The sequence below is a fragment of the Bactrocera tryoni genome, chromosome 5 (genome assembly GCF_016617805.1).
Source record: "Bactrocera tryoni isolate S06 chromosome 5, CSIRO_BtryS06_freeze2, whole genome shotgun sequence".
Lineage (NCBI taxonomy): Eukaryota > Metazoa > Arthropoda > Insecta > Diptera > Tephritidae > Bactrocera > Bactrocera tryoni.
In genome coordinates, this window is record NC_052503.1 from 29,517,061 (window position 1) to 29,544,665 (window position 27,605).

A 27,605-nucleotide genomic window follows, 5' to 3' on the forward strand; every position below is an offset into this window, starting at 1 on the left:
ACATGTATAGTATATACTTTCTAACCTACACACCCCCGATACTCACCCTTTGGCGCAACTCACGTTCGGCTTCAAGATCATCTTGGAGCAAACGGATTTTATCCTGCAAGTAAAGCGAAATTTGTCATTTTCACAGCTTGAAGTGTTATTTAAAAATATTTTGTTATTTCTCGCGCGCTTAACCGTTATTAGAGAGTTATATTTTGTCTATATCACAGTTATTTATTCATAAAAAAATATTTCTTCAAAATAAAAAGTTTTTCAATATTCATAATATTCATTTCAGTTCAGTCACAATTCATTTTAGACAAATATGCATATATTTGTCAGTACATTCATGCACACACATACATACGTAGGTTTCATAGGTATGTATGCACACGGTTCACAGTGTCTTTTTTTAACTCGTTCGCGTACCAAAAATACACACGCTTTTACATATTTCACAAATTCTCTGCTTGGCGTTCTTCGTTTTATTACATAATTCGTTTAGCATACACGCATACATATGTATAATTATATTAAGTCATAGTGGCTTAGCAAGAGACATACACACACGCACGTACACATATGTGCGTATGCATGTATATTTGCCAGCTTTTCATTCTACAAATCCGCACGAGCACATTTTTCACTTTGCTTTGCAGCTGAATCCTCAATATCTACTTCGTCTACATATTTCACATCACTGCGCCGGAAAGTGGCGTGCGCACGGGTAGGGTACATGCATATGTTCGAGGATCTTTTGGACACTTGTACCATAGTCATGCATGTTTTTTACACATTTTTAGTCTCTTTGTAGTTTGAATTTAATTTAAAAAAAAATTAAGTACATAAAATTTTGTTTTCCAAAAACTGTGTGTTTGAGTTTGTAGTTTTTTTGAAGGTACAAAAATGAGTTAATTTTTTAATTAATTATTTATTTAATTATTTACTTAATTAATTTTTAATTAATTATTTTATATAAATTATATTTAAATTTTTAGTAAATTATATTTATTTATTTAATTATTATTTTTAATTAATTAATTTTTTTCTTTTCAGATAATTTTTTAAATTAATTATTAACGCCAATTTTTTCTAACTAAGCCTTTTTTCATTCTAATTTACATTATTTAATTAGTAAGAAAAATTATTATATTTAGTTATTTAATAAATTTTTTTAATTAATTAATTTTCTTAATTTTCGTGTTTTTCTGGCACGCTGCTTACCTCCAAGCGTGAGAGGGCAGCCATATCGGCGCTGTATTCAATGGAGATATCAGCTCCACCCGGTCCAGTTGAGGTGGCCCTGTAGGAGTATTTCGATGAGCGTACTGCTTGCGACGAGGACATTTTTTATTATTGTTGTTGTTGTGAATTTAATTTATAAATTTAAAATATTTAATTATAATTATTTATATTTCTATTTCTTTTTGTTTTTTCACTCAGGTGAACACTTCGTTCGCGCCCGCGTTTTAATTAGTCCGGCAATTTGTGGTGGAAAAATTTCAATATTCCCTGCAATGCAGTTGTTATCCTCCAGTAACAAAAATTTTGTAGGTGTGAGACTAAATTGAAATCTTTTCGCACTCCACACACAAAAAGTTGTAGTTGTCACCGAGTCACCGAATAATTCGTAATAAACGTCGGAGAAAGGCTGGTGATCTACTGAACAAGAGATCCCGGTGTCGTTCGAATAAAGAGTATTTCGTGAATTTGGCGCTGCCTGACGATCTTTTCGTCTATTTCTACCCCGACGCGGCATGTCAATTATTTTCGAGTGGGAATCTGCCTGTGTTGGTGTGAGACACTATGCGTGTGTGTGTGTGGTGGTGTTGCCAATTGTTGTTGTTGTTTGTGTGGCGTTCATTGTACAGCATTGAGTGGACTTTACGTGTACCGTTATAACTGTATACGTATGCCCACACACATAAATACGTATATGTAGCTGATTTTCCGCTCACAGCTTTCGGAAAATCGTCTATACTTATTGCTGTTGTTGCATTTGAACACACAAGCTCACATATTAGCGTATAAAAATCTACGAATTTAGACCTAGGCGCACAAAATTCACTTTATGGAGGTATAAGCTGCATATACATGCATACATAAATACAAAAATAAGTTGTGTGTGCCTGTGTGTATTTGTGTGCGTGTATGTTTTTATCGCATTTTTCACGCTCCGCTCACACCAGCTGTCCTCTGTAAGTGTTAATTGCAGTGAGTAAAAAGTCGAGTGTGGAAATAAAAAGTTCTTCGCCGCTGTTATTGTTGTTATTGTTTTTTAGCTTTTCCGATTAGGCGCAGTTGCTCGTTTTTCCATTAGGCGTACACTAGCGGCCACACATATACAGTTATAAGTATGCTAAGTATTATTATTGAGTGCTTTAGTGGCTAATCCGCTCGGGTCAAGTCGGTCATCTCGATATAGGCTATATTGAGCAATTGAGATGCTTACCTGTAATTAGCATATATTCGTGCGTTCGGGTGCGTGTGTGCTCGTACAGAATGTATATTAGCTGGGAAATTGCCGATTGGAAGTGTGTTTGAAAGTATGCATCCGCTTTATCTTTGATATTTGTGTTGTTGTTTCTGTCGTTTTGACTTTTATTTTGTTTTCGAACATTTCTTGATTTATATTTAGACAATGTTCTGAAAAATTCATAACTTCGCTGAAAGGTTATGTTGCTGGCTGTGCTGGCAAGTGACCACTTTACCGGAATCGTGCTTATAGTATAAATATTTATGAAATCGATTGTTGAAAATATTAAAAAAATCAAATTTTATAAAATTATACACTGGATTGTCTAAATATGCCTGATAAGTAGGAGAAAAGGCTAATTTTACGAATAGAGGAGCTGTGATAAATAGAACGATATATCAAAAACGATCAAACTCTTTGTTAGGTTATGTTAAGATATTCTGGCCGGTTTTCATGCCACCCATTGATCTATAGGTATTTTGCAACGCCGAGCTAAATCTACATCGTGTAGGACGTCAACGCTTGCGGGAAGTTTAATACAAACTGATTAAGCAATTCTTATATTTACTTTCTCTAGTCCCTTGTATTGCGAAGCTCCTTGGTATCGAAACCGAGTTCTAGATAAGGCCGGACGTAAGCGTTGGAGGTGTTCCAGCGTCTCTCTAATGCCTTATTCCCTGTGCTTTCTACATCCGTCATCGTTAATAATGCCCATACAGCTCGCATTTGATGCCTGTGACTAGGTCAACAATTGTCTTGCAGTCTTTTCGAGACCGTGTGAGTGAAAAGCTTGCGTGTTTTTTGCCCCTCACTTGCACATGATTTTGGCGACCCTGAATGTTCCTAAAGTATTCCATCTTACCCTGATCCGTTTCTGAACTGCTTTGGTAATCAAGGGAATACACTGTTGGCATCTCATCACAGCCCTTGTGGCTTGGAACCCAGTTTATGCGCTTCTAAGGATATTAACTGACGTAATATGAGATTATTGCTTAAATTGCCGTGTGGCTATCGACATATAGGGTGTATTGATATTCCTAAAGCCATCTCAGCAGCTTTCATGATCCCAAAGACTACTGCTTCGAAGATACTGCAGTATTCCGGCAACTTGAAGGGCCGTCTGAGATCTAACTGCGCACAATAGATCTCGGCGGCTACTCCATCATGATCCATCCGTGTAGTTGCTGAAAGTACAGCTTATAAGCAGAAGCAAAAACTTTCTTCGTACGCTTGCGGTCCGCAAGAAGCAGAAATCATCGGTAATGTCGAGCTATTTTGGAGGAAATTCGTATAGTGCAAGCTTTGATTCTTTTCTACTTCTGTCAGAATTATCTGATATTTCCTTCCCAGGTGAGGCCATAAGCTCTAGCAACGGGTAAAAAGTGGGAAACTTTAGGTTATATATGGGTCGAGTGATGACGCTCACTCTTGGTTGAATCATGAAAAACTCACTGTTTGGTGTGTGCTATGTCATGTGTATGGGCAGAGGCAATCTCTGGTCTATATTAACCACAAATGAATCCGATCATAATGTTACAGTCGTGATTCATCACTTTCTTGTACCGTAATTGAAGGATGTTCACCTTTGTTTCTGTGTTACGTGCCATACAGCCCATTCAATGAATTAAAGGGAATCTTTTGGTCTTGCGTCGAAGACATGGGAGGTGGTCAAGATTGTATGATTTAAAATCATTGAAGAATTTTTTGTGTTATTATGTGAAGTCGCTTGTCTACCTACATAAGCCCGAGTCGTTATCGTAGTGGTTGCAATTTCTGCGTTGAAAACTGAGCCTGGCGGCTACAATTTATTGAAACATTCGCGGCGGTCGCTTGTCCGAAATCATTTTCAAAAGATCTTCGCAAACTCTTACCTTCATTATAAAGCTCAGTTCTTGGACATAACATTATATTATATGCATTTTATTTCATCTTGCAAATCACCCTTTATTCGACGCGAAAGTCCGTCTGTGATGTTGGTTAATGCTAATGTTATCTGATAAGCCATTCTGGCTAAATAAATTTAAGCCGATGCCGAAAGGATGTAAGCTACAACAAGTAAATTTTCGTAGGAGATATGCATTCGGCAGTTTTCTTATCGAGGGACGACCGTTATTTGAAAAATATTTGCTGAATGCAAAAACCACAAGTGCAATTTTCTCAGAGTGTTCGAATACTGTCATAAATGTTCTTTATTAGCCTCATTCAAGTTTATTTATGGCAACGTTAGAAATATGCTAAATAATTGCAAATAAACACAGACAAAAATTTAATTAATCGAAAAATTTTGCTGCCATTACAAATGTACAAGCAAGTACTATGTATGTATATATACCAGATATATGTAGGCAGAAATATTTTTGAAAAATTTGGCAAACCGAACTCACTCAAATTTCCACACAAACGTGAGGAATTTAAATTGTTTTTGAGTTTCCAACGGAGTGAGCGGCGGAAACACTCAAGTTTTGGTTAAGTATATGTGTGTGTGTGCGTGTGTCTACACCTGCGCACACACAGGCAGCACTTGGTGTGCGTGTGAAACTGCCACTGGTCATTCAGCTGCGCGGCCAACACACATACACAGACAAATATCCGTTATTTTTAGCAACGAAAAATTTGGATTTTTTCATAATCATTTTCCACACATTTCACCTGAGTGCGAGCCAAAACTGTATGTACCGTTACGTAGTATAAACACGTATGTATACATGATATGCATATACATATACATATATATGTATATGAATATACAAGTATATATTATTCGGTATATTATGGATACATACAATCTTGCAGCGCATACTAAGTGGCGTGAATTTCGTGGCGACTACACGCTCGTAAACATAAATTTATTTATTTTTCAAATTTAAATTTTTTCTTTCGTTATACCTCAGGCGCTGCTTACTCATGAAATTTACGAAAGTTTACGCCTTTCGTGATTCGAAATTGTTCGTTTTATTTAGTTTTCAGAGTTGATTATTACTGGCGATGATGTTGATAATTATGGGGTTGGAGGTGGAGATAAATGCGCGGCATGGTAAGGCTGATGATGACGAAGGTGACGCTGATGATATTTTTCTTGTTTTATAAATAACCCAAAAACCTCTTATAAGTTAGATAAAATAAATAATAAACTAAAAATAAACTTAATCTATGTATGTATGTGAGTGTGTATGCTTGGTTAATATACAAATGTATGTAAATATAGAGCTTTATGAAACAAAAACAAGACAAACCCATCTATTGTCTTCGCAGACTATTTAACGAAATGATTTGGAGAAATTATAAATATTTTCAAATTGATAGACTTGCAGTACTAGAACAAACTGCGATGCCGCAGCGGAGATTACGAAAAAAAAAATACTTTATATACTCCTTTTACATGCTAATAAATTTAATTTTATTCAAAATGATTTCCGGTAGTAAAATAGAAATATTTCGCACATTGAGCCCACTATATCAAGCATTTCACTTTATAGCGGTACATTAACGTTTATCGTGATTTTATAGATCTATTATTCTCAATATATACATATGTATATATATTTAGAAGTATGTATGTAACTCATCATTTCACGATCGATATATCGCGTACGCCGATGATTTCTTACGTTTAAGTAGCAAGGCTCTGTTGTAAACTTTATGTTTTCATTAGGGTGGTTTAATGATTTATTTGAAATCTATTTCTAAATCGATTTGTTGTAGAACTTCTGGAAAATAGACTTAAAAAGTATTTTTAGCAACAGATGAGTTACAAAGCAGGACAACAACGGCAAGGCGCGTGGTGCGCCATGGTGGCTAGTATGCCGAACAGGTATTTGAGCTGTGGGCCAAAAGGGACAACGGGAGATGCGCCAACTTTTTGTGAAATCACTGTCTGGTTCAATAAAGTTTGGCATGTTTGACCGCTGAACGGATTTAGATTTTGCATCAACTGAGAAGAATGCAAGTGTGTAGCGATGGTTTTATCCGCAGTATTCTTGTAGGAGGTGGAAGGAAAATCTTGACTACCGTACATTACCGTTAGGGCTTAGGGATCGTATTTGACTGTCGGCAGAACCTCTCCTCCGTAGGAGAGATTGAAGAGATTAACAAATACTACAACCCCTCACTACTTATATAAAATTAAGGGGGTATTATAGTCTAGAAATGCTATTTAACGGCATTTTTTAAGTCCAATAAAAAAAAACTAAGAACGTTTTTACCATTCAATTTTTAATCAGATATTTATTGATTTTTTAAGAATACAAAAAAAATAAAAAAAAATGTTTGTGATAATTTGATTAATTGCGGCGTGGTGGGGGTTGAAAATAAGGGTGCGCCCTTCCTGACACGATTCCAACACTTTGGGTGATCTGAAAAAAAAAATAATCAGTACAAGTGCTGCTATCGTCTAAACTAGGATAAATAAAAAAAAAAAAATTCAGTAAATGGCGACTGTTTGAATTTTTAAAAATAGTAAAAATCAAAATTTTTTAATAATCCTAGTTCCAACCATAGAGAGATATATAAAGAAGGTCCACACCAAATTTCAAGTTAATCGGTTCATTAGAACTTGAGAAATCATGTCAGAAGTGTTGAAACTAGTAGTTTCGAGAAAAACGCGATTAAAGATTTGAGTCTAACTTGAGTCCGGCTTGCACGCTGCGTCACTAAAATAGCTATAAGTCGGTAAATAATAGGAATTTTAAAAATTCCTTAGCGGAATATATTCTTAAAGGTCCAGTCTTTAAGACTATGCACAAAAAATCGATTTCTTCAAAATTCTAGACTAGAATACCCCCTTAATAGAAAGCACAAAAGTTAGAGGTCATCAGTGACTGCAAACCCACACTACCTTTACTTTATGACTGGTAAGTATTACGGAATCATACAAGTATTCGCAAGTGTATTTGTAAAATTTGGATTCGGTCGGTCTTCCCAGCGGTACGTAAGGCACCTCCTTTAAATCCTTCAAAAATATGCTAAATCTGATGGCCTTCAGCCTTTAGGTGTGGTGGATGGATCAAACGAAAATAAATATAAACTCGACCGTTCATCGAATACATCTTCAGTCTTGAGCGACTGTTCGAGAAGGAGCGGACCGAAAACAACGTGAGCGCTGAATAAGTGCTTTTGAAGGCTAGTCTTCAGGTCGGTATTCCTTCGGATTAATATTCAACATACAAAGGTGGCCTCCTAATTTGCTGCTTCGTCTTGAACAAAGCAGAGTCGATATCGTCCTGATCGAGGAACCGCATTTATGGGTTGAAGACGAGTCCTCATAAGCAGCTGGAGGCCAACAATTCACGTAAAACACGAACCTTTTAGCTGGCCCTTGGTGACGACAAAACGAGAATGCCACGCAGAAGAATGTTGGCTGATCTAGCCTATATGCCATATAAGAGATAAGGCCGATTATACCGGAAAAGTAGTAAAAATATAGTCAAATAATACTTCTGAGTGACTGATCAGCCTTAATAAGAACACATTTATGTACATAAATATATCATTTATACGAATTTCATACGCGTACTTACATAAGTATATGTACATGTATGCAAACCCCATTTTTATAGGGCACTGCATACTCTTCGTTGAGTAAATGTATTGTTTATTGTATTGAGTTGATGTACTCATATAAATATGTAAACAGAAGTGGGTGTGTGTTGTTGTATTGAACATAAATTTTATGTAATTCTTAAATATACAATGGCTCATGAAGGGCTTTTGCTAAAAGTTATTGTCCTATCCCTTGAAGTCTTTAGAGGGTTTCTCTGTCTTCCATTAAAAACTACTAAAAGTTGTTGTTGTTGCGAGTAAGTACCATAAACAAGACTATATGCTTATGAAACCATAAAATATTTTTTGAAATCATGAAGTCAACCTAGAAGGTTTCAAACTGTCAACTCGATATCTAACTAGCGTTACTGCCTCCGTTCTCTCAGTTCGATTAGATATCCTTATATAGTTCAACCGATGAAGACAGTGTTGGCTTGTCGGCCGATTTGCTAAACCCGCATCTTATTATTTAATTTGCAATGTCAGTAATTAAAATACTCACTTGTGTGTGTTTTGGCAGAAACAGTTGGTCCTAACTGGTTGACAAAGATAAGTCAAGCATGTGCGCGCTAATCAAACAAATAACAGATAAGTGGAAATTTTTCGTTATCGAAATCTATGGTATTTCACAATAACACTCTTCGAATATTCTCATATTTTGAGGTGTATATGAAAGCTACACATGCCGTCTTAAATATCCAGTTATCTCGAACTTTATATAATATAATCATTTAGCTACTTATTTCCGAACGTCGAGTGACTGTTTCATTTTTGGAAACAAAAAAACCTTTGGAATCTGAAGAACAGAAGTTCTTTGTTTAGTCTGACCAATCTTTCAGTGGTAGAGGGATGAACCGGTGTGTCATAATGGTGGATTAGCATCTTTTTTCACGCAATTAGCCTTTTGGCTAAATAATTACACATAGTAAGGTTCTTTGATTAGTTAGACTTTAGGGTAGTCGATGTAGATCACACCTTTTGAATCCTAGTGAAACGGTGGCAACTACATTTCCGGGCGTTTAAACAGGCTTCGCCTTCATCGGAGCAGGTACGCTGGAGGAACTGCACTGTTTTGCACGGAGCAACTCTATCCCATTGCGCTTGAATGGCGTCAAACATTACAATGAAGTGATCTCAAGGTTGTGCTGGTTGCCCGGTGGGAGTAAACGTTGCAACCATCGCGTCGACAGATTTCTCATGTTTAATATTTCATGCAGGATATGAGTCAAGCGGTCATTTAAGGTGCCTACTGTCTCAGCTGTTTCATGAATTTAGAAATATAGTCAAGATCGCCTTGAAATAGTGGTAGATTATTTTTTTTTTGGCGGTTTAAGGATTATATTATTTGAAAATATATTCCCGTAGAGGTCGTATTGTCAAAATATCAGCCCAATTTAACTCATTATTTTGTTACGATCGTGTGCGGAAGCTGGCGGGACCGCGGTTTTCAGAGAGATAGGCCAAGGACAAGATCTTCGATATTTCGGTCGCTGATTTTGGAAGCGATTTTTGGAATACAGTATCTTATTCAAAGATCATTCATTTCTGAATCAGTACATCTGCCACTTCTTTCGAATCATCTGTGTCAAAATTTGATGCAGCTGCCGTGTCGTTTTCGACAGACACTTCGGAGCTTTCAATATTGACGAAGCTGACACTAGTGTTGGATTTGACTGTCTCTTTGAAGCTCCCAGTTGTGTCGAAGCTGCTACCATTATCGTATCTGAATAACACTTCGAAATTGCCACTTCTTCGAATCTTCTATTTTCGATACCGATTCTTTTGTCTTCAGCGTAACATTGATAACTTCAAAAGGTTCATTAGTGTATACTATCAAGTATCTGAGTACAGACTTCTCTAACAAAATGACTAACGGTACTTTCACAGTTTACACAGCTGTTAATAATTTATTTGGCAAATTTAAATACACATAATTGCTTGAAGAGTTCTACTAAAACGTAAATAATCAAACAGAAAAGAAAGTAAGAAGGGACTAAGTTCGCGTGCAAAAGAAGTTCATTTCTTTTAGGGAAGGTATGCACTATTGTGATTAGTTTTTGGTAACGAGTCACATTATGCCACGCGAAATATTCACGCTTTATTACATTGAGATGTTTACATGTTATTTTTACTAAATTTCTTCAGTACCACTCATATACAGGTATATGTAGTTGCATCGACGAATACATTCACATGGAAAAATTTATCGCTTCACTTTCTCTTAATTTTGATATATATAACACCTAATTCGAATGTTACGAGGGTTTAGGAATTATTAAATAAAAATTTATTAAATACAAACACACCCTGATCAAATAAACGAAGAAAGTAGGAGAGTTTGTTGTCAACTACTGTTTACCAATAAATTTGCTATTTATATATAGATAAGTATTTACATACGTACTAAATGACAAATGGTTATTTGTGAGGTATAAAAGACTTGCACCGTGTTTTAAAGTACCAATTGCTCAAAAAGTATTAAACTAGTTTATCATGCGTTTCCTTACTGTTGCTTTTCTCTTTGGCCTTGTGGCTGTCAGCTCAGCACTGTCCAATTCGGATGATCTAGTGAAAAATGTGCCTATTGTGAAAGAAGTTTCTGAGGAGAAACAAGTCATGCCTGATGAAGTTGATGCTGCTGAAGAAGCCAACGATGCCGAGGAGCCTGCTGAAGTAGGAGAAGAAAATGCTGCCTCTAAGGAATCTGATGATAGCAATGCTAGTAATGATGATAATGCCAGTGATAATGAAGCGAAAAAGACTGTTACTAGAATATATCCACGATTCGTTGGTATTCCACTGCACATTGGTATTCCACGTTTTAACCTCACAGGGCACTGGGTTGGAAGATTGAGGAATTCAACTGTCAAAGCCGTTGAACCAGAAATAAAATAAATTGCTATAAAATAAAAATAATTTTTCGTTTTCCCTGCTCCAATAGAAATATATTTTTAAACACATGTCTATAACGCGCTATCTTGAACCATTTGCCAATCCATTTTCTTTCAGGATAATTTAGTATGAAATATATTTATATATATATATATGTATATATCTGTGTTAAAAGACCTGTGAGGGCAATCACATCTTGTTGGGTCTCTTATTTCCGAAACATAGAAGTCCTTTACTGTAACTAACCACATTTTACTTAAGAAATTTTGTGGGCCACACTTTATACATCCTCAATACACCAAGAACAGATGAGGATCTCTCATCAAAAGTCTCTCTTATATATTTAACAGAACAGATTTTCGAATATTGCTCTGTATTTTCCTTTCCACTTCATCGATATTTTACTAAGGAGACTTCAGTTGTCTCTGATAATTTAAAAAAATATTTCTAATCATATCTACTTTCTTATAGGGAGTTGAAAAAGAGCTGATCCCTGAAAATACAATCCTTTTATATACTACATAAATAGAAAACTTGGAAGGCCTATCTGCCAGCAGAAAAATTTGGATAAGTCCTCGCATAGCACCAGGCTAGAACGTTTTGGTGCTATTCTATGTGGGAATTATATATAGATCCAAAGAGTAACTGAGAGAAACATTTTATCATCGAATGCAAACTGAAAATAATGTTCTTAACATATGTTAATTTGATTTTTTCTAATTGAGGGAACTCAGTGTCACTATTTTATGTATAGGTAATAATATTGCTTGAAAGCTAACAGAAAAGTATTTATAAATTAGAAGTGCTAATAATTTTAGTCTTTTTCCTTAAAATGTGCTCGAAAATGAATTGGTTGCTGAGCTCGCCCACTCCGCAGCATACACTAACATGGTATAGCCTGAACCCTTCACCGCGGTGTGTCCTCATGCCATAAATCAGCAGCTCCGCAAAGAAGATATCAAATTGTTAATGGGGGGTTATAACATCAGCAAGTTTAAATATGTAATCAACCTCCATAGGAACGAATTCAGTCCACTTATCGCTAGCAGAAGAAACACTTATATAACATAAGCTTAGCTTCTTGCGCAAATTACCGATTTTGTCTGCAGACGCAGGATAAAGACCCTGGGATAAATATTTCGCAATAGGGATCACATCGCCTCACTAGCACCTAGCCAATATTGGACTTTATTAATATCTTGGTGCTAGGTGGGTGGCTTAGGCCAAAAGCTATCAATTAGTTTACTGGTTTTTGTGAAAAAAATGCTTCATCTGGGAGAAGTGGTTGAGTAGGAGTAAGTGGGTACTCTTGTGAGAATACTAACTGTTCTGGGATGTAATATGCTCGATATAACCTATTTTGTTAAATGTACAAAATATATGGATTCGATCCTAGTAAAAGTAGCAGGTTCCATTACGAGCTTTCGTTAACAATAGCCTTATCGTACACCCCAGACATTTTCAGGAAATGGTTTACGCTCCGTCTTAGTAGTAACATTTTTAAGATTTTATTTTATTTTGATTTTAGCATGGATCTCGGTGAAATTCATTTCATTTCAAATAATTAAAAATTGTTTATTTGTCAGAATAAGATACTAATACACTTCGTCGATGCTACTTATCCTAGTTTTTAAATATACCATTTTGGGTTAATTAAGGGTCCCATTCGGTTCTCTTTTCTCTTGCTTTGACGGTACTCCAAGACCCGAAGTGTTCCTCATCAAAAGCTTATCATATATAGTCTATTTATTGGGGAGATATCGCTAAGGTTTTCAGAAGAAGTTCGTTCGATATTTCCTTCTCGACACCTTTAATTCTTTAAACAAGGGATTGATGGCTTTTAAATTCGATACGAATGTCAATATTATCAGTAGATCAAATACATTCTCGTAGCCAAAAATATGCACAAATATATCAGAGAAAATATAATTTCGCAAATATTTAAATTTTCATTACAATTGTTTTTTTAACCTATAAGATTTTAATTATGCTTAAGTATATATAAATACTTATTCTTATATAAATATGTTTATATGAGCAAATATATTTGTGAGTAAATATATTTATATATAATGTATGTATGTATTTATATAGAACACAGATATTTGTATGTTTGCTTTAAGATATAATTTTTATTTCTGGTATTCATTGTTGTTGTCATTTGAAAGCGCTCAACTTATGAAGCGAGAAAAATAACATTTCGAAAATTCCATTTCTAAAAATATGTTGGAAATTAACCTAAGTGATACACCTACATCCCACATTGAGTGCGTTAACAAGCAAGACAACCATGGCAGCGATTCGCGGCAAAGATGTTTTCGGTTGTCGGATCCACCGATTTTACGAATTTCACTGTTGCGGTAATGTTCATAAAAATATATACATAAATACCTATATATATTTATTTGGATAAAAGAAGGATGCCAGACTGATTAAAATGGTTTGCTTTAAAAGACTTTAGTGAACACTTAAAAAAAATTGAAGTGATTTTAAAATTTCTTTAAAATTTATTTATGTATATAACCTTAATGCATCTAGCTGAAACCCAATAATAATGTTAGAGCAAAAAATTTCTATCGTTGTGTTTTTTAGAATACATTATAGGTTCATATCAGTTTACCACGAATATTATATTTCTTACTTTTTATACAAATTTTCAAAAAATTCGAAATTTTTAGTTTTTTCCAAGCTTAATTTATAACATGTCATACTGGATCCGCCAAATCTTGGAAAGCAGTGATTCGAACAGCAACAACTGGCATAAAGAAAATATAGTATAATAATTTATTTAAATGGAGAGAAAAAGACAGAGACACTTGAACCCTTAGTGGTTACCACTTTGATGAGGAGCCCATTATATCTTAGATCAAATTCATTTCGACGAATTTCTTGTTAATTTCAAATATGAATTTTGAGACAATGACATGAGTTATACTTTGGTTGACTTATATGTGTATTTAAAAATATAAAAGAACTTACCAAAAACATAAGTATCATCAACAAGTTTAGCTATCCCCAGTTATAAGAGATTAACCTTCAAGTCACCTCTACTTTCTATTGTGTGCGATCTTTAATTTAACAAATGTACCCGTTGGTGAAGCATTTAATAGAGAAAAATTGAAAATACGCAAGAAACACTGTATACACATATTGGCCAATACTTTTGCTAGAAATAAAATTATTTTCGTACTTTTGTTGTGGTAGAGAAATAAAAAAAACTGGGGCTTAGCTCGTTAACTCTCTATTCCAGATAGTCGAAGAATCACTTTTTGAGTATGTCGATAATACTAAATTAGCTGTATAATTAAATGCTTTTAAAGTATTTTACTAAAATTTAGAATAGAATTGCGTTGTGGTGGTTGATTGTAGACCGCAGCCATTGTAAAGGTCCGAGGGTGAAAAAAGTTCTTTTTCATCGTTGATCGGTCTCTTTGAAATCAGTTACCTGATACTGAGTTTGATTTGCCCTTTCATGATGAATAGACTTACTCCCGGACATCATTTGCAAATCATGCCGATTTTACCAAATCGCGAGCTGCGTTCCATATTCTGTCGACATAATTGACCAGTACACTCAGTAATTCGAGCAATCATAGATCGGTGTCGTATACCATTTACTCTTATGGATAATGTGCATCCTCAAAGACGCTGTATAGTACAGTGCATACCGAAGACGATATTACTAATGTGGAGCAGAGTATCGAATGAGTAGCATGCAACAATTGGAGCTGTGCCCATCCACTTTACAGAAGATTTTGTGAAATGATCTTGGTTTGCGGAATAATGAATCAAGCACGTCGCACTGTCGGTGAGTGTGCCCATAACGAGATGACCACGGGCACCCATGTCACGTTTAGCTTCGGTACATCGCTTGGCAAATGTCTAAGATTACTACACAAATTCACGTTCTCCGGGGCTACGGTTCCACGATAGTGTGTCACCTTCCTATCCTGTAGTGCGTGAAAATATCGTTGTCGTTCAGGCCAGTATTGATCGGCACAACGTTGTTTTGACAGTTGAGTCTCGTTCCGATGACAACATGATGAATTTTGCGGTTGGAGTTGGATCTGCATCCGAATAAGATTGTGTTGTCAAAAAGTCGGCAGGCCATTCCTTATTGGGATCAGGAAGTGATGGAACCTAATTTCGATTTCAGATAAAATCCAATTCTCATCTGATCCAGGATACAGAATTAAATCCTCAAAGTTTGACCTTTTGCTGCGAATGATTTGATGACGTCTAAGCATGGATTGATTGCGTGCAAAGTATTCTTGCCCAAAAGCTGTACCGGATTGTCGAAAATTGGAGTTGACGGGTGGGTCATATGCAAATGGAGTCAGGGTGGCCATTGGCTGACAATTTGTTTGTGGTTGTAATGGATACTTAATCGCCGTTAGGAAGGCAAGGATTAGATGAATTGTCGTCGACGTCATCCAACAGTAGGTCCAAAGTGAGAAGTGTGTTAGATGAGTAGGTTTAGCAGGACATGCAAAGAGGTTGCCAGTATCATGCGGGGACTCAATGCTCGCTGAACATATATTAAATATGTCAGGGTCTATTCTGGATAAGTAGGAGTTTAACCTGCTACAGTATACAGAACGAAGCTGCGCAAGAGTCACTTTCGTTTCTCGCGGCAACTCCAGTTCTTCGTGTGCAATGGGTGGTGGTTTGACTCTAAGTACGCCATTCGCTGAGAGGGAGTCGGTGAAGGTATCAATAGCTCCACTGTGAATGGAGGTCAGTGCTTATCGGAAGTTAGTTGGGTCCGAGGTCTGGTCGGTGTATGACCTCTTGATGCTCCAAGAAGAAGGTTCCACTCCAAGCAATTAGCTGCAGGATGATTTCTGCGAAAGCAACCCAGGAGGAACTGCTTGAAGAGGTATTCATTCATTGTCGGCGTTTCACTGCATCCAGGCGATCATATTGGTGCGTCGTAGTTAAGCACCGGCCGGCCGATTGCTTTGTAAGCAGCCAGCAACGTTTTTTTTGTTCTTTCCTCATGTGCTGCCGGCTAGCGACTTGAGGCTTTTGCTGCGGCTCTGTACTTTGGCGATAATGGCGGTCGTATGAGAAGTGAAAGAGCACTGACTGTCAAAAGTCACAACTAAAATTTTAGGATTATTGACAGTAGGAATCTTATATTTCACACAACATTTGGTTTTACGCACCGGAATTGACTTGGATTTTATCCGGCCAAGGGTTGTTATTTCGGAGATCTAACCCAGTTCAGATCGGTAAGTGTTAGCGACATCACGTCTTTCTTGTTGGTAAACCCTTTATAACTTTTTCTCTTGTTTTATATACATTTTGAAAAAGTCATGCCATCAATACTATTAGAAAAATTATATTAAAAGAAATATATGAAATTCTCATTATTTGCATCGATCTGGCAACGCTGAACGAATACTTGAAGACACCAATGTGTATTTACATAAGCAATATGAATGTGCGTGCTTATTAATTTTTCTTTAATATATCTTTTTGCACCTTAATAAAAGTCGATGCTAAGAACGTTGGAAGCTGAATTGGAAAATAAATATTTTGCCGCTACTGAGTACTTGCATATTCATATGCAAGTGTGCCTCAGCTAACGGGAAATGTTGGCCAAGATTTAGCCATGCACACACATGCATATTTCATATACAAATAATATGAAAATATTTTTCAATATAAATTTTGGTTAGGTAATCAAGGCAGGAGCTTGTTGGAAATTATGTTAAGGGTGCTTTAGTTGTGTTTTTGCATTAAAAAATTAATTTTTAATACAACGAAATTTTAATATTTTGAAAATATACAAACTTTTTTCAAATTGTTTAGAAATTTTCAAATAATTACACCCACATAAAATCTAAATATGTACATATCTATGTGTGTATTTGATATTTGTATATTTGCTTGTACATATATACACAATATTAACTTCCTTGTACAACAATTCGTCATATCTTTCGTTCAAAGTGACATGCCACATCGGAATTTACTTGTGGCCTCTAGCCGAATCGCACAGATTTTATTTGCTTTTACCATATTATAAAATGTTTTCAAAAGTTAAGTCATACTGACTTGGTAGACAAAAATATTTTCGATATTTATTCTATATAAATCAGCACACAGTATGCCATAACCACACACAAACACAGTTTCCCTTAGCAAAATATAATATATGTATACATACATATATGCCTTCCCTTAGCTGAGTGTTAGCATATATACTATATATATATATACATATATATATACATACAGATAGTATACCTATATGAGTGGTTATGCTTGTATTTGTTATAAATGAGTTGCCTTTTGTGTGTTTTGCCCACTTTTTCAATTATTAATCATCTGCATATATTTGGCTTATGACGGTCGCCCGTTCGTTTCGCCAAACGAGTGGATTTTTGCACCCACCGCCGCTGTCGTTCATGTTCTGGCAAATAATTAATTAATAATTTGAAATTTGCATGCAAAATGGCTTGCCAAGCAAATGGAGTGTGTAAATAATTTGTCAGTATTTGATAATTGTCAATTGCCATAATAGAGCTTGCGTTAAGAATGGGCACACATTTTTGATTTAATTTAATTAAAATCGAATGGCTTATTATATTTTTGTTTACGTACAATCATATACTCGTAGTCCCAAATATTGGTAGCCGTGCTAGCCGAGTACTTCTTAGCATACACTCAGTTCATATTAGCGCCATTGAGATACGCTTTCCATGGAACTACTGCTTCTCGAATTGCAGCAGTGATTGTTGGCTTATTGCTGGAAGACTTCGTCTAGCGATTAGAAGTGAAGTCATCATTTCTTTAACAGCATCTTTCTAGCAGCTCTGATTGCCTTCCTATTACTGGCCTATATAAACTGGTATTAAAGTGGAGATCTGTGACCTTGGTCCACTGTGTATATGCTTCATGCCTGGTAAGCTATACCTCAGTTACTCTGTATGTTATAGCTTCTACTTGAGCTGCCTTTTACTTGCTGTAGAAAATGTTGGTGGATTCTTCTTTTAATTAGTTCTAGTGGGCAACTAAGTACGGCTGTCTCAGGTTTCAAGAGATGTTCTTTCTTTCCCAGTCCTATTATTTACTGTCCGTCTTTGTCTATATTTCTAAAAACCTGAAGAAAATATAAAATCCGCACTATTTCGAGTTAAAAACTCAAAACTGCGAAGAATAAAACAGCGTGGTGTCCTTTCCCCGCTATTGTTTAACTTCTATATCTCGAAACTTCCGCAACCACCATAGGGAGTTTTTATCACCTTGTACGCTGATGATTGCAGAATATTGACGTCGGGAAATGAAATCGATGGCATGTGTTCAAAGGTAAATGGCTATCTCTCCGACCTTTCGCGCTTCCACGCTGGACGGAACACTCTCCCTCACAATATCTACAGAGACCATATTTACAAACTGGACGAAGAAGTAGAGATTAGACCTTAATATTGAAGTCAACGGCGTCAAAATTCAGACTGTCAATAATCCTAAAATGTTAGGTATGACTTTTGACAGTCTGTGGTCAATCACTTCTCAGATCAAAGTACAGAGCTGCAACAAAACCCTCAAGTCGCTAGCCGGCAACTCATGTGGAAAGGTCAAACAAACATTGTTCGTAACTTACAAGGCAATCTGCCGGCTGGTTCTTAACTACGACGCATCAATATTGTCGTCTAGATGCAGTGAAACGCAGTTGAGGAAGCTTCATACTTGTCAGAACACTGCATTCCGAGTTACGACAGGATGCCTCTTGGTGTCTGCTATCGAACACCTGCGCAGTGAGGACCGTATGGTCTCAGTTAAGGAGCATAATTAGCTCGTCTCCAAGCAGTTCTTGTTTTGTGCTTCGCAGACAGCATCCTAGTCCCTGCAGTTATCTGCTTGGAGCGGAATCGTCTCATACCAGCATCAAGAGACTATAGCAGGTTAAACCAACATTTATCCAGAATAGACGCCGACATATCTAATATATGTCCTGCGTGCAATAAGATAAGTGTTGGTATTGATGCTCCTAGGAGATATATATACATATATATATATATACTCCCACGCAGTTACAAAAAAACCATTCAAGTTCGTTGATACTTTCAGTTCTGTCCTTCTGTCGGAATGCTGACCACATTTCTAACTTCCCGAAATCCTTTTTTAATATTTTCAGTAGTATGTGTGTGTGTATAGTACAATCTTTTATATATATATGTATATATCTATTTGGATAATTTCATAAAAATAATTTACTAAGTCAGCTTCACTACTACCAACAATTTTATGTTTATATATATAATTTAAAAACATTAACAATAATACATTCGTAGAATTTTAGCATAGTCGCAAGCCTTAAATTCGGCACATATCAAGCATAGATGGCGCTGTTGCTTACAGTGGTGGTCGAGAATGTAGTGAGAGTATGTCTGCAAGTCGTTTAGGGGATACAAGCAAATAATGTTAAAGTATGTAGTCAAGTGTGTTCTATCGGCTGGAGACGAATGTTTAGGGAGGAAATAATCACCCGAACGCTTTGGGGTACATATTGTGTAATATAGGAGAAACTCATGTGGAAGCCTTTCTTAATAATCTTAGGGTCAGTCATAGTCACCTTACACGTTTTCCAATTCGAGTGATTAACACTTCCTAATAATAGAGGTTCTCTCTCGGCGAACAAAAGCTAAACTCTATAAGTTGCTCACAATTCCCGTCCTGCTATATGGTGCAGAGGCTTGGGCGATGACAGTAACCGATGAGTCGACGTTACGAGTTTCGAGAGAAAAATTCTGCGAAAGATTTATGGTCCTTTGCGCATTGGCCACGGCGAATATCGCATTCGATGGAACGATGAGCTGTACGAGATATACGACGACATTGACATAGTTCAGCGAATTAAAAGACAGCGGCTACGCTGGCTAGGTCATGTTGTCCGGATGGATGAAAACACTCCAGCTCTGAAAGTATTCGACGCAGTACCCGCCGGGGGAGGCAGATGAAGAGGAAGACCTCCACTCCGTTGAAAGAACCAAGTGGAGAAGGACCTGGCTTCGCTTGGAATATCCAATTGGCGCCACGTAGCGAAAAGAAGAAACGACTGGCGCGTTGTTGTTAACTCGGCTATAATCGCGTAAGCGGTGTCTACGCCAATTAAGAAGAAGAAGGAGAATAATAATAGAGGGTGAAGTTTGGTCACACATTTTGCAGAGGAGCAAGTGTAGCTGTGAGGTCGCTTCTAGAGTTCGGTCTCAGACTAACATAATATACGAAAGTTGGAAATATGTATGTACCTTAGACTCTGGGATCGTACATTGTATAGTTGGTAGTGGGGAATGCTCCACTTTTCTTTGGAGAATTCTGACTTGGCATTCTCTGATTGGAAGTTCTTAGGTACAGTAACAGATAAAAGCTTTCGAAATAGCGATTACTAGTACCGTCTAACCTGGGAATAGGTTAAGATGAGGCATCTCGTGTTAAATTGAGCGACTTTTGAAAGCTGATCTTGTTTTGGATTAAGAAAATAAGATGCAAAATAAAATCAGAACTAATATCCTCATTTTAACAAGGAAATTAAGAAACTGAAATATCACATTTTGGAATGTCATAAAAAAGTATCCTCTTATATAGCCCTAACCTATAATGAGAATTTCAGCCAAATGAGCCAAAATTGAATTTCTATAACGTAATGTCTATAAGCATCACTTATATAAACCGTTTGAAAGTTATTAGTAGGATCCAAAGAAAGATAATGCCTCTTTTCAAAATAGTAGAGCTTGATTTCTTTCAAAGGGCGCGCAATGCAGAAACAACTGAAAAGAAGGGTAAGATAATATTATGGAAGCTAATATGGAGCTTCCGTAATATTACCTTTAGGGGCACACTGATATCTGAAGACTGCAGAGTCGATTCATTAAGAGGTTCTGCTTCTAAGGGTGTTCGCTCGTTAGAAACATTTTGTGAAACAAATTTTTGTGGTTTTAGGAATATGGAAGGAACATGAACAATTTCGTAAAGAAGCCTGCTCCGATCAAACAATTTTAATCTGACGGCTGTGTTCTCAAATTTGCTTAGACCAAAGTAGCGATTAGACAAATGAAATCGAAAGTCTGAGAGATTTAATTGAGGGAATTTAACTCACGAATAATAACTAAATACAATTTATTAAAAAGGGAAGCTGGACAGTTTTTCCAAAGCTATATAGACTAGTGGATTTTAAGGAATGCCTATAAAATATTCCCAAAATTCGATTTTAAGCCACTGAAATTAATTTCGTTGAATTTATACCATTTATGAAGCAATAGTCCCGGATGTATCCTCGTACTAATATTTTGTTGTGGAATCAACTTCCTCAGCCGTATGTCTGATATTTAGTTTTAAACTCGCAATAGAATTGGACATTTTTATTATATGAATATTTAAATTATTTAGATAATTTTTATTAACCAATTATTTCATCAATTTGCATATTATTGTACAATAAAAAATCACAATAAAACCTAATTCAATAAAAATAACACTTCACTTTTTGAAATCACTTTTGATTTCACACCAACCTCATCGCATAGTTTTCATCAGGTTAGAAAGAATTCCAACAAATTGGTGAGCCGCCTTACGCTCACATAGTTGACCAAGACCACATAGGCATAGGCGGTGTAAATATAGGCCCAGGCCTGGAAGTGCAAATGCCGGGCGGCGAACGCCTTGCCATTGATGTGCTGCAAGTAGTTGTGCCGCGATTCGCTCAGCAGGCGACGCATCACTGTGCCGCTCAAATAGACGATGCTCATCAGCAGAATGAGGCGCCGAAGATGGACCAGCAAAATTGCCATCTGCACCACACACAAGAGAGGATAGATCGCGGCTAAAAATATAAACAAAACACAATTAAATAAAGTCAAAAACAACTGAAGTCAAAAGAGATGAGTGCTCAAGAGGAAAATTAATGGCGAGCGGAGAGGAGTTGGACGCAGCAACAGCAGTGAAGCAGAGAATGAAATGTAAGCAATTTTTCTGGTTGTCTCTAAGTATATAAATATTTGTGCACGAGGGCGATCCGATAAAGACCCATGAAACCTCACTAGCAGCACTTACGATCGTGTAGTAAGTACCCGTAGGCGATTACCGTCTAAAATTTAGCCGAATTAGACTCAAAATTTTGTTTCGACCATTAGTGGAGGAGACCGTCTCAGCGAGATTTAGGAAAATGAAAAAAGAGAAATATCTGTCGGTTCTTATTTTTGTAAGGTAAATTTCATATTGAAATAAAGAAACGCTTGAATGCCGTATATGTACGTTGACCCCTTTCATTCAAGACTGACCGTTACAAATTGACTTAACTGTTTTAAATGAAGCACGTCTCAATTATCCCGAAAAAGGTTACCACAGTTGACATCAACGAAATATGGATCCGCTGGTACACACCACAGCCCAAAGAACTGTGAAGATGAACTTTGAAGGTGAATTTCAGAAAAAAGGTCTCGTTTTACGATGAACGAAGCTTTCTTCCACAATGGCAATACATCGGTTCACTCTTTGCCGTTGGACGAAATTGATCGAATCATACCTCAGTATCTACCTAATTATATTTCGGTACAACTGAAGAAGGTCTACTTTGAAGACCTCTAGAAAACTCATTTCAGACCGAATCCACTGGTACACAACACAGCCCAAACAACAGTACGTTGACGAGCGAATTTGCTCAGAAAAGAAGTTTTACTTTACGGTCCGAAAGTCATGCTCACCGCTTTCCAGAACTCGCAAGGTGTGGTCTACATCGACTGTCACGAAAAGTTCTTGAGAATTATTGAGCAAATTATATGGCGAATTAAAGGAAAAATGGTCCCAGAATGACAATACATCGCCATCGGCAAAAATTGATTGAAATATACCTCAGTATTGATTCCGATACGACTGAAAAAGGCCTACTTTGAAGACTTCTAGAAAACTCATTTTCAGAGCAGAGTATCGAGCCAAAGTGAGACTACAGGTATTTTTTTTGCAATAAAATGCCACTTTCCCAAATTTTTTTGGGGTCGAAAATTCAATGGACTACCCTCGTACATGTATGTATGTTTGTATGTATCTATCTACGTATGTACATTTTGTATGATCTTATTGCCTACATATTTTTGTCACATAATATCTTTTCGGAAAAATTTCGACTGCTAATTGGAAATTTTGCAATGAGTAAACAATTTACACGCGCATAACATACAGCCCATAGCATAAGGCACATAGAAACACATAAAACAAAGCGCCCAAATGATGGAACATAATATATAGCTTAGCTTCCGTTCGCCATGCTGGCTAGCTGGCTTGCTGGCTGCCGGACGGCGCGCCTTTGTAGCTGCGTATAGTGTGGAGACCACGAGCGATTCTTTACAACTTTTTTATGGCGCACATATTTTTTCGATCGTGTCAAATCGTCTGTTTCGCCGCCGCCACAATTTCATAATATGCGCAAGTACCCTAACGTTATGTTGCTGCTATTGTTGCACTTTGCAATTGTTGTCTGTCTTTATGTTTGCACATAAATTTGTACTCACTGAGAAATAACCGAGCGAAAAAAGTTGAAAAAAACGAACAAAAAACGACGAAAATTGTCTGTACACTTTCGTTTGCTTCGTTGTTGCTCTAAATTGCTTGCTGCCGCCGTTAGCCGCAATTCGAGATACACTGGCGCGTTGGCGATCGTAAATCTAATTTGGCAACACTTTCGTTTTGGGCAGCTCGGCGCGCGCTGCCGCCCTAGACGCTGCACGGTTGGCGGGGAGCGGAAGCGTTAAAGAGTCAAAATCCCAAAAGGCATTCACCGGATAAATTAATGTGTGTGCGTGTTTGTCTTCACTTGGGCGCGTGAAAATATTTGTGCGATAAAAATCTGGCTGCTTTTATGCAATTTTCAAAGCAAATAAGCAATGAAGTGCACTTAAAGCAAAGTTTCCTAATTTACAGGAGCAAATAGCAAACTACAAAGGTGTGGTTTGGTTTGGTTTTGAAGGAACCGATTTTTATTTATAAATTTCGCGAGGTTCAGAAGTTCGTTCCTTTTTTGTCCGGCAGCTCTCTCCATTAACAGTATCAATATGCCTGTCTCTTATATTATTTTCGATGTCAATTTTCACGATTTTACCTCCTGACATGAGAAAAAAAAAACAAGAATTGATTGGCTTTCACTTTCATTAAGCTTTTTCAAAATATCACTTAATTTAATAGTTGCTTCAGTTATCCATCGAAAGGTTTAAAAAATTTTTGAAATGGTGTCAATGGGAAAACCGATTAAGATTACAAATTCCGTCAAACCTCAGATGTTGATCTGATATAGATTTCGTGCTGATGAACTTCATCAGAAGCACGGAGTGATTCCGACAGAAGCCAATATAGTGAGGGAAGTTTAGTCCAAGTGGTATCATAATGGATTTTCAAAACGCTTAAGTGCGTCGTGAGACAGCGACACTAGCTACTTACCCCCTACCTCCCTAGGCTGCCTGCGCTTGACGCAAACCTTAATAGATTCTGTAACCTCGCTTTTGATGTCTTTTCCAGTGTCTCATAACGTGGGCCCCTAAATGCTTAAATCTTAGCCTTGTCCAACTGTATTGTCAGTAGTTAAAAAAAATGGCGTTGTTACTTTATTTGAGTTTTATCTACGAAATAGGAAGAGGAAAACTTTGAACAGTTTAAATATTTTTACCTTTAGTAATGCATATGTATAATCGAGGTTAGTTATGCGCATATATGTTTAGTTACAACCGATAAGCCCGCGAACCTATTAGCAAAAAACTGGGACAATCAATTTGCGCAAGTTTCTCTTGAAGCGAATTTTTCACCGACAAAATCATTCAGGAAGGAATAGTACTCACTTGGTATCAAGTACGCTCAATAAGGTATATATCGAAGAGCCTCCTAACCAAACTACCGATGCTCATGGCGAGTGACTATTGATCACGATCACAACTGTTTTCGCATGACGTTGCCTTAAGTGAGCCATATTCGGTCATTAAAGTTTGTTGGCTTTACTCGGATTCAATGTTTATCAATATTTTATCGATTTTTTCGGGAATTGCTCTTGCTCTGGAAGGCTAGGCGTGGTGCCACTTTGAAAACAAAGATTGTATCGTCGTAAGAATTACCACAATTTTATAATGATTTTAATATCATTTAATTTTATGAAATGATTTGTTGTAAGTTCTTATGCGCCGTCTTTTCTAGGTTTCGAATCCATAAGCGAATATTGGGGTTCGTAGTTTTTTTTAACAAGTTAACTGATAAAATATTAAAAAAAAAACTACCGAGGGAGTATAAAATCTTCGCAAAAGTTTGGATCAAATTTGTTTATGTTTGCTTATCTCCAAGTGTTAGGGCGGGTATATTCAATAGAGATAAATTTAGCATTATCATAATTTAGCAAATACAAATATCACTGTGTTTTTATTCGAACTAAACTGGAGGGTCGATTTGGCAAGGGTTTTAGAACTTGGCGCAGAGGTATTATAAGTGAAATAGTAAAAGTTTTGGATGAAATAATCTTATATGAGGCTTCTTCTGTCTTATGAGAAATATTTATATAATATAATGCATTTCATAGTTTCAATTATTGATAATGCTTGGACAGATATGTATATTGACCACATATCTATCCATTGCAGCAATGAACAAACACCATCCTGACGATGGGTAAGCTATCTGTACCGTAAATAAAATCAATAACAATAAACTCATATTTAATACTTTCAAAAAGTTTTCCACAACTGTCGGGTGTTCACCTATTCAAAAATTTTCTCTATTAGTAGGATGCGATGTTGCTGCCATTATTGAGCCTTGTATTTCGAGTAGCAGATGGGAAGCAAATAGCAGAGGAAATTAAAATATGTTTGCCCGCTGCAATAACACAGTTTATAGCCTAAATTCATTATAGCAACAACAAAAATAATGCAAATAATAATGACAATAACAACAAAAAATAATTATATTGACAACAAAAATTTAAGTCAAAATAACAAAAAAAACAACGAAAAATCAAAGATATTCATCATTTAGCCAAAAACACGAAAAAGTTTACACTCAGAAGAACATTAACAACAATAAGCGGAAAAATCACGAAAATTAGAGCGACAACAAAAACTGCAATAAATACATCATGTAAATGCCTTTAGATGCCGACAAGCATGCACACATGTAAATATACACAAATATTAACATATATAGTATGAACACATACAAACATATGTACGGACATATGAGTACTTGTCTGACCGAGTTAATAATTTCATATGTATGCGGTGTGGGGGTTTGCTGCTTATAAATATCGAATATGAATGTATGCACGTATGTATGTATGTATGTATGTATGTATGTATGTATGTATGTATGTATGTGTGTATGTGTGCAAGTTTGCTTATACATTGCATGTGCCCCAGTGGTGCGGCAACAGCGAATTTTTTGTACGCGTCTGTATATATGAGTCACAGCGCATTTTTCCGCTGCACATGGCTGCCAGCTAGCTGTTGTTGTTGTTGTAGTTGTTGTTGTTATTGCAAGCGATAGCCGTAAACAAAGCAATGCAGAAATCCAATCAGAAATGCGTGATTTTTGGGCTTATACACACACACACACACACACACACATATACACATCTGTATACACAAACACATGAGAATATAAATATACTTTTTATACGCATGGTTGCATGTTGCAGCTATTAATTTTATTAACTCGCCGTTTGCTATTTTTATTGCATAATCTGTCGCCTATGTTTGTCGGCGCATAAATTATGCGCGACGCCGGCCGCTTGGCAGCTCCGCCGCTGGAGGCGTCAGCGCAACACCCGCCCACACATTGTTGCTGGGTAAGTTGGTGCTTGGTGGCGGGCATTAATGGCGTTTGCAACCGCAACAACAACACTGCCGCTGACACTTCACAAAACATGAATGCAAGTGTGTGTGTTTTGGCTTTGGGGCCATACGGGGCGTATGAGTGACCACGTCAGCGTGGCATTTCGCTTCGCATTGTGGGATTAGCATTAATTTTCTTGCTTTTCATTTCATTTATAGCGGCGTTTTGCGTGTGTTTTTTCTTCTTTTTCGCTTTTAATAGATGTTACGCTTATTTTTGATGTCTTCCTAATTGAAAGTATGGCGCTGACATGCTTTTGCATTTGTTGTTGCTCCTTTCAAGCAAGCACCAGTGCGGCTGCTGCTGGCTGTTGCACAAACAATTGTGTGTTTGTTGTAGATGTTTTTATAATTTTAGTGTTTATTTCGGCTGCGCATATGTGTCAGTTACATTGGAATTTGGCTTTTAGCCGCAGCGGAAGATTTATTGTCGTCGCCTTGGCTGGGCGTTAGTCAACATTTAGCTGTTTGGTGTTGTTGTTGGCCATGATCAAGCGCGTAAATCTTATCCGTTTGACTTGTTGGGCTTAATAAGTAATTATTCATATTTGCAAAGGTGTGTTTTGGGCATACCCCAAGAGCGTAACTAGTTAAATGATTTAGTTTTCGGAAATGCAAAGGTGAACTTTTCTATATTTATATGCATTATTTCCAGAGTTTACGAATCTACATATATGCTTGTAGACATATATGTACATATATGTAGCTAAATTTCTAAAAAAAATATACTCGTTTATCTATATCTATATACTTATATCGAACTTTGAGTTAATTTTCAAGTGGAGTGGTAGTGTTTTTGGTGCGGTCCTGGGGTTTTGTCAAAAATTCCTGGTTTCTCACACCAATTG

At 36.7% G+C, this 27,605-nt stretch overlaps 2 protein-coding genes across 2 annotated transcripts in view; both read right to left on the reverse strand.

Moving 5' to 3' along the window:
* The window catches only part of LOC120776849 (paramyosin, long form), a 31,061-nt gene extending 29,365 nt beyond the window's left edge, over positions 1-1,696 (reverse strand). Inside the window, exons 1-2 of the mRNA XM_040107884.1 lie at positions 1,213-1,696; positions 47-103 (exon numbers count right to left, since the gene is read on the reverse strand). Coding sequence (XP_039963818.1) covers positions 47-103; positions 1,213-1,335 — 180 coding nt within the window. The 5' untranslated portion in view covers positions 1,336-1,696. The remainder of the gene's footprint in view (positions 1-46; positions 104-1,212) is intronic.
* Positions 1,697-21,355: 19,659 nt separating this feature from the next.
* Positions 21,356-23,500, reverse strand: LOC120778538. Its single transcript, XM_040110380.1, has 2 exons — positions 23,410-23,500; positions 21,356-21,725 (listed from the first exon to the last, which is right to left on the reverse strand). The coding sequence occupies exon 2, from the start codon at positions 21,691-21,693 to the stop codon at positions 21,436-21,438; it is 258 nt and encodes an 85-aa protein (XP_039966314.1). The 5' UTR covers positions 21,694-21,725; positions 23,410-23,500; the 3' UTR covers positions 21,356-21,435.
* Between the last annotated feature and the right edge of the window lie 4,105 nt (positions 23,501-27,605).

Bases quoted from the DNA above. Each gene is read 5' to 3' on its own strand.
- LOC120778538 (XM_040110380.1), bottom strand. From the start codon at position 21,693: ATGGCAATTTTGCTGGTCCATCTTCGGCGCCTCATTCTGCTGATGAGC.